This window comes from Canis lupus, chromosome 30 (genome assembly GCF_003254725.2).
Source record: "Canis lupus dingo isolate Sandy chromosome 30, ASM325472v2, whole genome shotgun sequence".
In the NCBI taxonomy this organism is placed as follows: Eukaryota; Metazoa; Chordata; class Mammalia; order Carnivora; family Canidae; genus Canis; species Canis lupus.
In genome coordinates, this window is record NC_064272.1 from 36223622 (window position 1) to 36239833 (window position 16212).

General features: G+C 34.3%; 1 protein-coding gene across 1 annotated transcript in view; it reads left to right on the top strand.

The window, feature by feature from the left end:
* ARIH1 (ariadne RBR E3 ubiquitin protein ligase 1) overlaps positions 1-16212 on the top strand; it is a 112870-nt gene that overhangs the window by 53660 nt on the left and 42998 nt on the right. The window contains exon 3 of the mRNA XM_025472238.3: positions 13357-13501. Within this exon, the coding sequence (XP_025328023.1) occupies positions 13357-13501 (145 nt within the window). The remainder of the gene's footprint in view (positions 1-13356; positions 13502-16212) is intronic.

A 16212-nucleotide genomic window follows, 5' to 3' on the forward strand; every position in this document is an offset into this window, starting at 1 on the left:
TTTATTCATAATTGCTAAAACTTGGGAAGCAATCAAGATGTCCTTCAGTTGGTGGGTGGATGAATAAACTGTGGTACATCCAGACACTCGAATATTATTTAGTGGTAAAAAGAAATGAGTTATGAAGTCATGAAAAGATATGGAGAAACCTTAAATGCATATTTCTAAGTGAAAGAAGCGAAACTGAAAAGGCCACATACTGTATGGATTCAACTATATGACATTTTGGAAAAGGCAGAACTACAGAGGCTATGCATCCAGGAAAAGTGCCCAAATCACAGTGTCAAGCTATTTTAGTAAACGTGCCTTTTAGGTTGCCATTGGGCGCACAGACCTTACAGCGCATAACATCAATATTGGGCATGTGACTGACCTCTCTATCTCAACTAGTATTTCTGCTGTTTTGGCCTCTGAAAGCTGGGTGTATCCTTATCCCTTTGACAGAATGAATTCTTCATCCAATCTTCTTCAAGTACTGTACTTTTCATAAACAATAGGTCACCCTGCTCCTGCTGGGCCTGAATCCTGTCAGCAGGAGAGACTGAGAAAGTGAGTTGTCCTTTTTTCCCTTTCTTTTATGGCAAGACTTTTTTATTTAAAAATTTTTAATTTTACTTTTGTAATATAGTTGACGTACAACGTTATATTAATTTCAGTTGTACAACATAATGATTCAGCAATTCTATACATTACTCATTGCTTACCATGATAAATGTAGTTACCCTCTGTCACCATATAATGTTACTACAATAGTACTGTGTTCCTTGTGCTGTACTTTTTTATCTCCATAACTTACTGGCTTTGTAATTGGAAGTTTGTATCTATTTTGCCCATTCTTCTCACTCACCTCCCCTGACAAGACATTTACAAATTCTGCTTCTGGAGTGCTAGTACATAACACAACTCCTAATATGTAATTTCAGTTGGTTAAGCCTCTGACTCGATTTTGGCTTAGGTTATGATCTCAGGGTCATGAGATAGAGCCCCCACGTCAGACTCAGAGGCGAGTCTACTTCTCTCCTTTTCCTTCTCCCACTGCCTCTCCCCCTGCTCTCACTCTCTCCTTCAAATAAGTGAATGAATCTTTAAAAATCCAGCTCCTGTCTGCCTATTATCTTCTCTTTATTTCGATATCTTTATTTCTGTTCTCATATTATACTTTAGTAGTGCACAACTTTTAAGATGTCATCAAATTCATTTTTGTATTGACTGAACTTTGCAACTCTTTCCTTTGTCTATATGGGGCTTCTCTGGATATCTATGTAGGCTGTTAACTACAAAGCCGTAGGGAGCACTTTTGGAATTGTACTGTCCTTGGTCCATGCCTAGCATGCCTTCCATAATGCCCTTTTTCCTAATTTTTTTTTTAAACCCAACATAAGCTTTGTTTCTAAGATGGCTATTCTTATTTCTCAAGACAGTTAATCACTTCTTCATTGGCACTTTTATATCTATTTGATTTAATATTTCAAAACTTCTGTTAGAATTGTTTGTGTATAAAACTGTCTTATTCATCTTTCATTGCTAGTACATAATTCCTAATATGTAGTCAGTGTTTAGTAAATATTTTAGTTCAACCGTTTCTAGGTTTTATTTTTTAAATATGTAATTTCTGTAAATGATGACATGGATGTAAATCAGATTTCAGTATATCAGGAATAGAAACAAAACCCACCAAATAATGCTTCTTTAGAATTGATCATAAGTTAAAAAAAACAACAACACAAAAAACCCAGTACTTCTCTATACGGTGGGTGTTAATGAGTTAACTGGCATATTTGAGGTAAGGAAATATATAAGTGATCGATGACTCACAGCTTTTCATGGACAGGTATAATCAAAGAATCTTGAAAATTGATTTCAATGCAGGCTATGTTGCAAATAGGTATTCAGTTTTCATTCTGAAGCATTAACACCATTGAGTGAATAGTTATTAGAACTGGCACTTATGTGTTGTTACGATGGTATGGAACTTTTCTTAGCCACATCACTACTAATATATTGTTTCACAGTTAACTTCTGGGATGTAAGAATAAGTTTGGTTTGTCAGAAACCAGGCTTTTGTGATGGCATTTATCACCCTTCTATAGTATGGTGGGTTCTTACTGTTTAAAAAGTTTGGTGTAGGGACACCTGGGTGGCTCAGCGGTTGAGCATCTGCCTTCGGCTCAGGACATGATCCTAGGATCCGGGATCGAGTCCCACGTCAGGCTCCCCGCAGGGAGCCTGCTTCTCTCTCTATGTCTCTGCCTTTCTCTCTGTGTCTCTCATGAATAAATAAATCTTAAAAAAAAAAAAAAAGTTTGGTGTTACTGGGGAGCATGTATGGAAAGCAGCAAATGTATACTCTCACTATACTCTAGTGGTTAAGGACATGGGATCTCTGCTCCACCACCTCCTAGGTGTATGAACTCGGAGCAGTTTTCTCCATTAGTTATTTCATCTGAAGTTTTTCTCTTGTCTATCTCCCTGCTATCTTCCTACTATATAAATTTCAAGAATGTTTTTTAATATCAGCTGTGTAAAAGACATTGAGTAGAGGTTTGGTGATGAAGAGGTACACAGAACAATGTATCATATGTCATTTATCTAAGGTACTTAGAGGTAAAATTTTAAGGGAATATTTAAAAGGTTATTTCTGGCTCAGGTAGGAAAGAGATTTATTGATGTGATGGCATTTAATTCGGTCTGGAAGGGCAGGCAAAGTGGGAACCTGAGCATTTCAAGTTCAGGAAATGAGTTGGGAGAAGGGGGGGTAGTTTAAGGGACACACATTGAATGGTAATGAGATTTCATGGAGTACATGAAAGATAGAGGGGAAATGATAGGGCATGTTTAATAGGAAGCACACTGTGGAGGACCTTGAATTCTAAGCAAGTGAATTTGGCTTTTTTTTTTTCTATTAAGTGGAAAGGTTTGAAGGTTTTTTAATGGAGAAATGTGATATAAGGGGATTATTGCAGAAAAAAATTAGTGACAATATGAGTTGATTCTCCATCAGCAGGATGACCCATTGGAAATCTATTTTAATAACTCAGGTAGAAGGATAATGTTGACTTAGGATGATGATGGTTAATTGAAAACAGAGTGTAGGTGGAAGAGACGTTAAACTATGACCAAGAAAATATGAGACCCTGGGAAACTTCTGGTAATTTGGACCATTCTATCCACTAAATACAGTAGAGAAATCTTCATGAAATTGAGGCATTTTAAAAATGAAGAATATCAAAGAATTAGTAAAACAGGAATTAGAAGGTTAAGGCCTGAAAGAATATGGAAGTCTAGAGTGAGGAGCCAAGCATTCCAGGTTGCTTTGCATTGGAAGTATTCTCTGATCTAGGAGAGGGAGCTAAGAGACTGAGCTGTGATTTTTATTGGCCCTCTGGTTAGTGGGGGAAAAAGTTGGAGTCTTAGGCCTACAAAGAATGAGGATTAGGTAAACCAGCTCTTATAAAGATAAAGATAGTATTCCTGTCATCTGGGTGGCCCAGAAAACCTTAAGTCTTTTATGTGAACTAAGATGGTCCCAGACTATTAATGTACCCAGGCACTTGACAACAAACAAATATAAATCTCTTCTAGAGAAAGAACATTAAGGCCTCAAACTGCTTCCCCAAATTATTTTTTTAATTAAAATATGACAGCTTGGGACTCCAGATATTAGAATTGTCAGAACTGGATCAGATGGTATGCCATCAGCAGGGAACTGGAAAGTATGAGCTCTCTTAGAGATGTGAGAAAGAATTTTTCTCTTATTATTAATTTATTTTTATTATAATTTATTGTAGTTATCTTATTTTTTTTTGATTCATAGTTCCATTTATGTGCAGTTCTATGGGTATGGAACCAGTGTCAAACATTGAACACAGCTATTGAAATAAGTCAAGTGTGTTAGGAGGCACAATCTAGTTCTAGCAGGGTTAGGAAAACAACTCAAAAAAGACAATTTTTATAACCAAAATAAGCAAAATTAACTCAGTGAATTAATTTAACAGCAGATTGGACAAAGCTAAAGAGAGGTTTAGTGTATTAGAAGATCAGACCAAACCACTATTTTAATAAAGTACATACTCTAAAAGATGGAAAATGCAGAGGAGAAGTTAAGAAATGTAAAGGATCTAATGAGAAGGTCTCATTGAGTTTTAGGAGAGAATGGGCTAAAGGCAGTATTTGAAGATATAATGACTGAAAATTTCCCAGATTGGTGAAAGAAAAAAAAAAAAAAGTCAAACAATTTAAGAAGCCTAACAGTTTCCATGCATAATAAATACTACTTATTGATTCTAAGATATTTTAATGTGCTTAAAATTTGAATGCATCTTTCAATTGATGGCACCTTGTAGTCCAACAAGATTGAAATGCTGACATGAAAAGTTTCCTATTTCACTTTCTGGTAAGATCATGAAATTTCGGTACCAAAGTATTTTAGATTTCATGAAATACAATAAAAAGAAATCCACTTTTTTTTTTTAATTCACATTTTAAAACATCATAGGACAACTACAGAAACAACAGCAAAAATAATCATAAAAGCAATAAGATACAAGGAAGAGGGACGCTTAGGTGGCTCAGCGGTTGAGCGTCTGCCTTTGGCTCAGGGCATGATCCTGGAGTCCTGGGATCGGGTTCCGCATTGGGCTCCTTCATGGAGCCTGCTTCTCCCTCTGCCTGTGTCTGTGCCTCTCTCTCTGTGTCTCTAATGAACAAATAAATAAAATCTAAAAAAAAAAAAAGATACAAGAAAGATTACTTTCAAAGATTAAAAATTTGTGTATATATTATATATATATATAGAAAAATATATAGAAAGTTTATATTACACATATATTTTTAGAGAACAGCTGACTTAACAGCAACAGTGGAAATGATAGTAAGTTGATTACCTCTGTAGGTTGAAAGACATGCCAATTTAGAATACTGTGTTCATAGAAAATGTTTTCATAAACAGTGCCATCTTTTAATTAATAAAAACACCTTTATGTTGTAACTAGCCTTTGCATTCTTTGAAGTGTTTTAAGTTCTGTCAATTTTGTTGAAGTTTCAAATATTTATACTGTTATTTAAGCAACTATTTGAATATTAAGGGAGAAAATTGTGGAATGCAGCTTAAGTTGTGCTTAAGTAGTAGAGTTTATAACCTTACATGCATATATAAGAAAAGTAATGAACTAAGCTTTCATCTTAAGTCTCAAGTAATGAGCTAGATGTGTCATGATAGAAAATGAGCAACAAGAGCACCTGGGTGGATCAGTTGGTTAAGTGTCTGCCTTTGGCTTAGGTCAAGATCCTGGAGTCCCAGGATTGAGTTCTGCATTGGGCTCCCTGCTCACTGGAGAGCCTGCTTCTCCCTCTCCTTCTGCCCCTACCCCGCCTTGTGCACATGCTCTTCCTCTCTGTCTCTTTTGTTCACTCTCTCAAATAAATAAAATCTTAAAAAAAAAAAAACGAGCAACAGAATAATTTCAGAGAAATTACAAGAAATAACAGAAGAATTTAATAAAACAGAAAAGAAACATAGAATGGCTAAAGAGCCAAAAGATTTTTTTCCCCCTAGACTGATAACGTTGATACCCTGGTGAGATTAATCAAGAAAAAAGAAGGCACAAATAATTAATATCAGGACTGAAAAAGAATGTCACTTTGAATCCTGCAATATGTTAAAAACAAAAAGCAAAAAACCTCCTAAGGGGCACCTGGGTGGCTCAGCGGTTGTGCATCTGCCTTCAGCTCAGGGCGTGATCCGAGGGGTCTGGAATCAAGTCCTGCATTGATTGGGGATTGGACTCCCTGTGGGGAGCCTGCTTTTCCCTCTGCCAATGTCTCTGTCTCTCTCTATGTGTCTCTTATGATTAAATAAACAAAATCTTTTTTTTTTTAAACCTCCTAAGATATTGTGGATAACTATCAAAATTGGAAATTTTACATGTAATGAATAAACATTTAGAAATTTGCAACTTACTGAAATTGATTTGAGAAATAAATAAGAAATAAATAGAAATAAATAGAAAATTTATAAATAGAAATAAATAGAAAACCTATAAGGACTATCTGTAAAGTGAAATTTTTTTGTATAGAAAAGTCTAAGTCCAGATGGATATACTGGAAAGTTCTACCAACATTTAATGAGATAATAACTCCAACCTTATCTTCTCTAACCATGGATTCTTTTAGAAAAACAAAATCCCCCACCTTCATAATGCTATCACCTTTGATTCCAGAACCCAAAGAAACATTACTTGTCAATTTCTCTCATACATAGATGCAAAAAATAAACTCAGAATATTTGCAAATTGTGTTCAGTAATACATAAAGAGGACAGTAACTCAGCCGGGGCGATTTTGATTTATCCCAGAAATCCTAGGTAGGTTTAACCTGGAAGTAATTCAGTATGGTCACCTGAACAAATTTTAATGAGAAAAACATTTCAAGAGATATAGAGGAGCAGTTTCTAAAAATCAGTCATCATTCATGATTTTAAAAAGAAGGCATTAGCAAGCGAGGCACAAAAGGGAACTTTCTTAGTCTTAAGTAAATCTATAAAAACACCGGTAGGAGGTAACATAGTTTATGCTGAAATGTTGAAAAATTTCCCTTTTAGATAGAGTTCAAGACATGGATATCTGTTATTTTCACTTCTTTTCAGCATAATACTGAAGATGATCCTAGCCAGTAGAATAAATTATCATAGTTATAAGGGAGAAGATAAATAGTTAACATTCACTGATATTAGTTGTGTACACAGAAAATCCAAAGGAGTCTATAGATAAGTTAAAATAAATGATTCTAAAAAGACATGTAGAACTGTTTTATAATTTTTTTCTTGGTATTTACACACATATGGTTAACCCAGTATTCCACTCCCAGGCATATACCCAGTAAAAAGACATATGCACATCTCAATTGAAAGTCGTAAGTGTGCTCATACCAGCATTATTCTTAATAATTCCAACCTACAAACGGCCCAAATGTCTGTAGATAAGTGGATAATTATGGTATATTTACATAATAACATCAACAAAAAACAAATTAGAGGTGCAGTTGACTACATAGATGAATCTTAAAAATCATCATATGGAATGACCTCTAAATACTTATGTCCTATGTGATTTTGTTTATATGCAACTCAAAAAACAGGTAAAACTAAGCTATATTGTTTGAGAATGCATATTTTGGTGGTAAAATTATAAAGAAAAATAGAATAGTGATTATGTCCCGGAGGAAAAGGAGTTTGTTATTGAGAAAGGAATGTTTGGAGTATTTCTGAAGTACTAGCAGTATTCTAATTCTTGTCTGGGTTGGTTATACACAAGTGTTTGCTTTATAACAATTCATTAAGCTGCCCATTGATATTTATGTACTTTTCTAAAATTATGTTATATCACAATAAAAATAACTTTAAAAACATACATGTGCACATAGGAAAAGGAACAACCTTAAAAGGGGAGGTCCAGTTTGTTTTCTGGATTGTTTTAGAATTAATAGTACCTTTGGTTACCTACAAGTAAATCAACATTTTGCCAAGACAGTTTCCTCACTGTCTTCTGGGTTCTAGGATCACATCCATCCTAAACTTACTTTTGACCATGTCAATTCATTTTATCACCACTACCTTTCTGGTTCCTATCACATCAAAGCTGTACCATTTGACTTTTTGAAAACCATCCATACTTTGACTCTTTTCTGTATGTCCTGTGCAATATGGTCACTTGAACAGATTTTAATGAGATCTACACTCTGTGAGGATGTCCTTGACTATTCAGGCCCCAATCTCCTCAACAGCTATATTTTATAGAAGTTCAGAGAGCTTTTTATTTCATTCTGGGGTTCTAAGAGATGTTGTGTACAGTTCTGTACATCATATACAACTCATCTGATGCCCCTAGGATCACGTTAATCTCTGAATTTTTAACACATTTACTGTTAAGTCATTTTAACTTCTTGAAGTCAGTTTCTATTTTTTGTACTTTCCTAGCATTCTCCTTCCACCTTTTGTTACTTGGCATGTCATATTGAAATAGCCGTCTCCATCTCTTTCCTTCACAGCCGTTAAACACTGCCATTGACCAGCACAATTCCTACATATAGTTGCTTAATATGTGAGGGAACTAACATGAAAATGGATGGTTTGATTCCTTATTCTTAATTTTAGCATAGTTAGATTTTAATTATATATATTTTTTGTTTATAGGCTCTCAACATTTATAACCTAAGGACTTCCATTGAATATATTGAAACAGGGGATCCCTGGGTGGCTCAGAGGTTTGGCGCCTGCCTTCGGCCCAGGGCGTGATCCTGGAGTCCCGGGATCGAGTCCCATGTTGGGCTCCTTGCATGGGGCCTGCCTTCTGCCTGTGTCTCTGCCTCTCTCTTGAATAAATGAATAAAATCTAAAAAAAAAAAAAAATATATATATATAGAAACATTCTTATCAAAATAATAAAATACCATTTTTAAATACTTTCTGTAAACTTTTAATAATTCTCTTCAGTTGGAATCAGATCCACTATTGCATGAATCATAAGTAGTTAGTTTCATTTTACTTATTACTAAATTATGCTGCTCGTGTAGCAGGAAGAAAAAGACCAGCAGAGCAGAGGGTATAAATAAACACTTCCCTTGCATGGACATATTTGGACAGAGGGCACAGAAGCCACTGTCTTTGTTTTCTTTGAAGTAAAAAATCATTTTAGAAAATAATACTGGTTTTTGTCATTATGTGGGCCATAGTCTTTTTTGAGAAAATGATAAAAGGTTTGAAGCTTTTCCTCAGATTGAGACATGTGTTTAGGGGGAATAGACATGTGTAAAGAAGTTATAAGGTTTTGTATACTGTGATGTTCTTGAAGTTTCAGAGGCTTTAGGTTAGAATTTGGTAAATTGAAATAATCCTAATCAAGCCAGGGAATGTGGACAACTACCTATGAGGGGAATAGTCATTAGCTTCTTCTTAAAATGTCTGCCATAATTTCAGACCTACCTTAAAAGTTCATATGAGAAAAAAAAAAGTTCATATGAGAATAAAATTGTGTTTCTCAGAAAATCTTTTTGATTAGCAAAATGTTGATAATGGTTAAAGCTGGGTGATGGGTATGTGGGAGTTCAATGTACTGTTCTGTTGACTTGTATGCTTAAATTTTTTTGTAATGGAGTGGGAGCCTTTTGGGAAGATGACATAGATTATTGTGTTTCTTTTAAAATTGTGCTAATTCAGACCTAGAAGGAGTTACTTACATCTGTTTCACTGAGATTCGTTTCTTAATATATTTGCTTTCATCACAGCTCAGAACTAGAAAGGATAAAATACGAGGAACAGTTGGCAGAACTTTCAAATAGTGACCAGGTAAACAACAGGTATGGGAGTCAAGAATCCACCCGTATTCTTGAGCCTAGTAGTCCTTAATAAAATATCATAATTTGAAAGAAAAAGCTGCTTTGTTCTCTTAAGGAGATTAAAATAAATGTAGACTCTGTGAGCTGAGGGAATCAAAGATGAATTGATAAAACAACAGAACAAGATAAAAAGGAAGCTGATGAAACTAAGAAAAAAGGGGTAAGTAATAATCTCGCACAGCTCAAAACCACATTAGCAACAGCAAGTTACAGAGGAGATACTATGGAAAATAGAGATATACAAGACAGAAAAAGGACAAAGAAGGAATTAGCAGATGGTAAACATGGAGGACAAATGAACAAAGACTGGGTACAAATCCAGCAGGGCACAGACTTAATTACTAAAAAGGATCTTGAAGTAATTGAGACCTGAATGGCATTTTTTTTTTTAAGATTTATTTATTTATTCAGAGACAGAGAGAGAAAGGCAGACACAGGCAGAGGGAGAAGCAGACTCGATCCCAGGTATCCAGGATCACACCCCAGGCGGCAGGAGGCGCCAAACCGCTGCGCCACCGGGGCTACCCTTGAATGGCATTTTTAAAGAGAAAGTTGAATGCTGAGATAAAGCCTACTAGAGCTAGCCTTAAACTACTAAATCTCAAGAATGAAGAAAGAAAACAAAATTATATATATATGCCACTTGAAAAAGGATTTGAATTATAAAATGAGAAAAATTATTTTGATCACAAACCTCCATAACAACAGGTACTGGAAGGAAATGGATACTGTCACTATAAAGAATATTGGGGGTTGGAGGGTCCGATTTTTGGCCAAAGTAATCAACTAGGAAAACTCTAAAAACTAGAGGGTTTAGTGTAGGATCACATAACATAAAGACACTCAATACATTTAAAGTCAACAACTTAAGAAATAGACTTATTTATTAATTTTAAGTTAGGTTAGTGAAAATAAATTAGATTTCAATATTTCCAAGTAACTATTGTAGAATTGTTGGTAATTAATAACAAAACCAAATTTTAAAATGATTTCTTATAAAATGGAACTTAATAAAATAAAAAGATTTCTAGGCCCACTGTCTCAAACCGTATGAGAGGATTCTTAAGCTCCCCATTCTGTTTACCTGAGCAGTATTTGAAAGTTCTCTGAAAGCTTCTAGAATGGCTCAAAAAGTGGATAAACCCATTGCAGTGTGAAATATGCCAAAAGCAAAGGAATTCAGATTTGTTACCGTGGATTATCTTTAAGAAGTTCCTCTTAAATCAGTTACTCTTTTAAAAACAAACTGAATGATTTTAAGATTCTTCTAGACACTGGGCTACAGCAATAAGAAAATAGTTCTCATGGGGTTTACACCCTAGCAGAGAAGACATAAATGATTATGGAGTTGATTGTGCAGATAAGTGTTGTGCACAGTACAAAGTACCATGAGAAGGTTATACAGGGAAATTGACCTAATTTGAGCGCTGCAGTAGGGGAGGAACTGAGGGTTAAGTTGAGACCTAAGGGTAGGAGGAAGTGTTTGGGGTAGTTGAAAAACCCTTAGGCAAATGGTTAGCTATTTAGATTAAAATGAAATGGGATCCCAGCTTTGTTTTGTACTTCACAAAAGTAATCTCCTTGTGAATCAACAGTTTAATGGAAACACTTTAAACCTAAAGTCATGGATGAATTTTTTATAATCTTCAGGTATAGAGATCTTGTAAAGCTTGATATGAAATCCAGAACTCAAAAAAAAAAAAAAAAAAAAAAAGGGAGACCCAGAACTCAAAACATGATCTGTATGCCTATAGGAAGATTAAAAGTGGCAATTAAACTCCACTAAACAAGGTTGAGGGCAAGTTAGAAACTGGGGGGATAAAGTAGGCCACGAGACAAAGGGTTACCCGTTCTATTGATGTATGGAACTCATAAATTAATAGTAAGAATTTCATAGAAAAGCGTGTTCACCCTCACTAGTGAAGAAATGCAAATTAAGTCCAGATATTCCCCCCTACAATCAGTTGGGCCAAGATTTTAATCTAGGATTACTTATATGTGGACATCAAATGTCCCTTAGTATAAGGCTGGTTAGGTAAATTAAAGTACATACCTACAGTAGAATATTATGCAGTGATGAGAACTAATGTTCATTGACAAAGATGTCTTAACGTGTTGTTTACTGAAAGTTATAAATTTGGAGTAAGTGCTTTTATATGAAATTATAGACACATGTCTATCTGGCTGTGTAAGCGTAGAATGGTATCTAGAATGATCGCTAAAGTATTAGGAGTTACTAATTTTATGTAGTCAAGTTTGGATGCTAGAAGTTTGTCTCTTCTTATGAGCATGGATGTTGTTTCTAAAAACAAGGTGTTTTTAATTGCTTTACCTGTTCATATTCAGTGTTAGCTTCATACTTTTCTTCTCCCCCCCCCTTTTTTTAAAGATTTGATTTATTTATTCGTGAGAGACACAGGGAGAGAGACCCAGGCAGAGGGAGAAGCAGGGTCCCTACAGGGAGCCCGAAGTGGGACTGGATCCCCGGGTCTCCAGGATCACACCCTGGGGTTAAGGCGGCGCTAGACTGCTGAGCCACCTGGGCTGCCCACTTTCTACTTTTCAAATGAAGTAGACATTCAAATAAACCTAGACATCTTAGATTTTCTCAGAGATAATAAGTAGGAAAGCATTTGATTTTCTGCTCTGTATATTTTGATTAGTTGAATCATCAGTGACAACTTTTAACCTTATAGGAGTTCTTCTTTTGTAATGTATTGACATTTTGGTTAATAATTCTGTCATTTGATTGAAACATTCTGTAGTCAAAATATTTATAAATAGATATTTATTAGTCTTAGGGGAGTAATGTGATTTGTTCTTATTTGAGTGATTTTCCTGGAGATAAAGTAAGTGCTTGACACAAAGCCTGAACAAGTCCTGCATTAAAAATAATTGGAAATCTCTTTGAGTATCACTTGTTTTTTAACTTCAGAACCTCCTGATTGTATGTAAAGAACATTGAATTTGTTGAAACCTAGGCTTCATATGCTAAAAAGTAATTGACCAGATTTTTCATTAATATTTTACTAGTTATATTGATTCACAAATTGAAAAATTTAAATCTGTTACTTTTTCCTCTGGGATATTAAGGTGTTTTGGGAAGCCAGCAATCCTGTCTCATCTGGATTAATGGGAAATAGTGGGCTAAGTATTTGCCACTGTCTTCTGTCAAGAAATTTATAGTTCAGTTGAGACTGGTAGTTGGCATACCATGCTCGTGATATCTTAGTGAACTACTTCTGTATATTTAGAAATGTATTTTATGAAAAGCTAAGTATATGGAGTTTTTGATAGAAAAACATTATAAGATACATTTTTGTTTCCTCTTTCCCTTTGCTAGTAAATGAAAAATTATTTTAAAAGAATATTTAGAAATGATATCTGTTTTGTAAAATGAGACATATAAGTGATTTGTGGGGTAAGATATGCTGTGTAGGTAGTTTACTTGCTAATATATTTAAGCTGGTGTAACTAAAATAATAAGTCATTTATATGAAGTATTAGCCTAGGCTTTTAAAATACCATTACTCTTCATTAAGGTACAACTTAAGATAGTTGTAAGAATAGTACAACCTTTATTCTTAAGTTTTAGTTATAGTACTGTTAAAATATTAATAGCTTAACTTCCTAGGATAAAAACAAAGTAAAAAATACCAAAATGGCAAAAAAATAAAAAACAAAACCCTCCATCAGCTTTCATATGTGTGTGTGTGTATGTATATATGCATTTAACTGTATATATGTATATATGTATTTATACATACACAGGCACACACACACATACACACCTCTATTTTGCTACAATTTGTAGCCATACACCTCTGTTCCTCTGAGCAAAAAAGGTTATGATCTGGGTTTATTTTAATTCAGTTCATTGCTGTTCCCTATAGAAAATCAGGTTTTTGGAGAGCTCTAACAGTGTGCTATTGCTGGGCTCTCATCCTTTCTGTTTAAATAATGCAGGTACTTTGATGGAAACCTGGAGAAGCTCTTTGCTGAGTGTCATGTAATTAATCCAAGTAAAAAGTCTCGAACACGCCAGATGAATACAAGGTCATCAGCACAGGATATGCCTTGTCAGATCTGCTACTTGAACTACCCTAACTCGGTGAGTATCTGGTAGTTTAAGGCTAGCACTGACTCTCTGTTTCAGAGGATAAATCAACTTAAATTACTTTTAAATTACTTAAACAAAGGAAGATCTGGGAGTCTGGAATTGTACCGTAGTAAAACAGTAACCTATCAGAATATTGAGGATAAAGGAAAGGAAGACAAAGAATGGAACTTGTTCTTTCCCTCTCCACCACTGTTTGCTTTTTTAAAGCAGCAACTTGTCATTACAACCTAAATTTATTCTGAGTTTATTTCACTATCATGGGAGGATTGTTTAATAGGTGGGCAGTCAGTAGAATTATTTTTCATCAAAATAAAATAGATTTAAAATTAGCATTTTAAAATAAATACCCAATACATCAATAAAATGTCTTTAATAGTATTTTACTAGGCAGCTTTTGCATAACAGAAGCGTTTCATTTATAGAGATCCATTCTAATGGAGATTCTTAAATATAGCAAGTGGTGACAGAGTTGGAGCAGACACTGGGACCAGTTAATTGGTATTTCTTTTAAGTAAAAGTATCCCTCTTAAAACCTACTAAATTTGGATGATTTACTTTGATTTGTCTAGTTAGGAATTTTAGGCTTAAACATAATCATCTTATGAAGGCCTTACTTTATTAGTAACCACAAAAAAATAATATTTGTGACATAAATGTATTTAGTCACTTGGAATTCACCCCTAAGATATTTCAAGATACCTAAGAAAAAGCTTAATTCTATAATAATAACTATCTTACTCATATTCTCTGCTTTAATTAACTTTCTAATAATTATTATATAGAAGGTGTTTGTCATCAAGTGACAGACACCAAGTGTTTATATATTTTAACATATTGAAGATTTTTCATTATTTTTCTTAGAGGTTTATATATGTTTCTCTGTAGAGGACCATTTGAAGGGGACTAATTTGTTCACATGTGCTTCAAGTGCCTAGAAAAGAGATTTTAAAAGAAAGTTACTTAAGTACTCTTAGAGAAATAGAACAATGAGTTAACATAACTTTGTAGATGAAGTGTTGAGTTGAATTTCCATATTCTCAAGTTTTGATTATAGCACTAATGCTAACTACTTGGCTTTGTGTAATTATTAAACCTTACTGGATTTAAGTTCTTTTTATCTTTCAAATGAGTTGAGTAAGATATTCTTTCAAATCTCTACTGTTCTGAGAATTGTATAATTTCCCTTTCCTTTATTTTGTTTCTTTCCTTTATTTTTTAAAAAATTTTTCCCTCTCCTTTAAATCACAGTCTTGAGTATTTAAAAAAAAAAACATTACTATTAAAAATACATTAAATTTATCTTTTGACCATTTTATTGTCTGTCTTTAACAAAAGTTCTCTTTGCCAGGTGACGTTTGTATAGTTTGTAAAAGTTTCTGTTAGGTAATACTGAGCCCCAAAGAATTTGTCCCAGATTATACAGGGTTTCCTTATTCCTTGGCATTTCTCCTCCTGCTCTATTATAACTAGCTCCTCCTTTGTTTAAATTTTAAATGTAATATGAGTACTGAAGCTAGCTACTTACAAATATCCCCTATAACTTTCTCAGTGTCCTTGGTATTGTCTAACAGTCTTAACAAATTAGAATTAAAAATCACCTGGAGATTCACATTGTAAATTTTGCTTGCACGTGTAACTGATGATAGAGAACCTACTATTATTCAGTGCACCAGGCACTATTCTAAGTGTTAGAAACACAATGGAGAAAAAAAGGCCTTATGCCTGCTTCAGAAAATTTACAGGTTAGCTGGGTAGATAAGTAAGATGACATATTCAGAAAGAAAGGTAAGCACTTTGATGATACTATAGGAACATGTTGGAGAGAGACATCTAACCCAGTTTTAGGTCAGAGAGAATTTCCCACAGAAATTGACCTGTGAAATAACCTCTGAAAGTGTGGTAGTTCGGTGAATCAGGAAAACAGAGCAGTATAGAAGCCAGAGGAAGAGTATGTACCTCCAAGAATGATAAAAATATTGCTAAAAACTTCAAAGAAAATAATTGAAAAGTGAATTTGGAATTAACAACATGAAGTTGACTGATGATATTGGAAAGTTAATGTAAGTAGTATGGTAAAATGAGAAACCACACTGCATGGGCTGAAGGGTTATTGACCTAAAGATTAGAAAAGAAACGTAGGCAATAAATACAAACAAATTATTCTTTAAAGGAAGCTTGGCTGTGTCAGTGACAGGACAAGAAAGCAAACAGCAATATGGGTTGGAAAGTAAGTTTGAGAGTTACGGAAACCATGCCAAGTGTTATGAAAAATAATAGTGTAATAAAACTAGGACTTTTTTCATAGTTTTTAGACTAATAGAGAAAGATAATTTTAACCTCTTCAGTTCTGCAAATGTCATCTCAGACTCCATTAACGCTTTGATTGGATTAGTGATTTTTTTTTTAACCTCTGCTGTGTAATTCCCATGTTTCAGTTTCCACCACTTTCTTCAAACACTGATACTTGCCTTTTATTAATGTCTATCTTCAATACCTTTATCCTTCCAGAAAGCAGCTTTAGCTTTATACAGTGACATGTGCAAACAACTTTTTAAAATAAATGCTTTAGTAGCTTAGTATATAGCACTTTGGAGATAACTATCTTGGGTGAGATCTCTTCTTTAAAAACAATATCCTGAGACTTTGGGGCACTTTTAAATTCTCTACCCCCATCTCCTTGTTTGTGGCCAATTCAGGGGTTT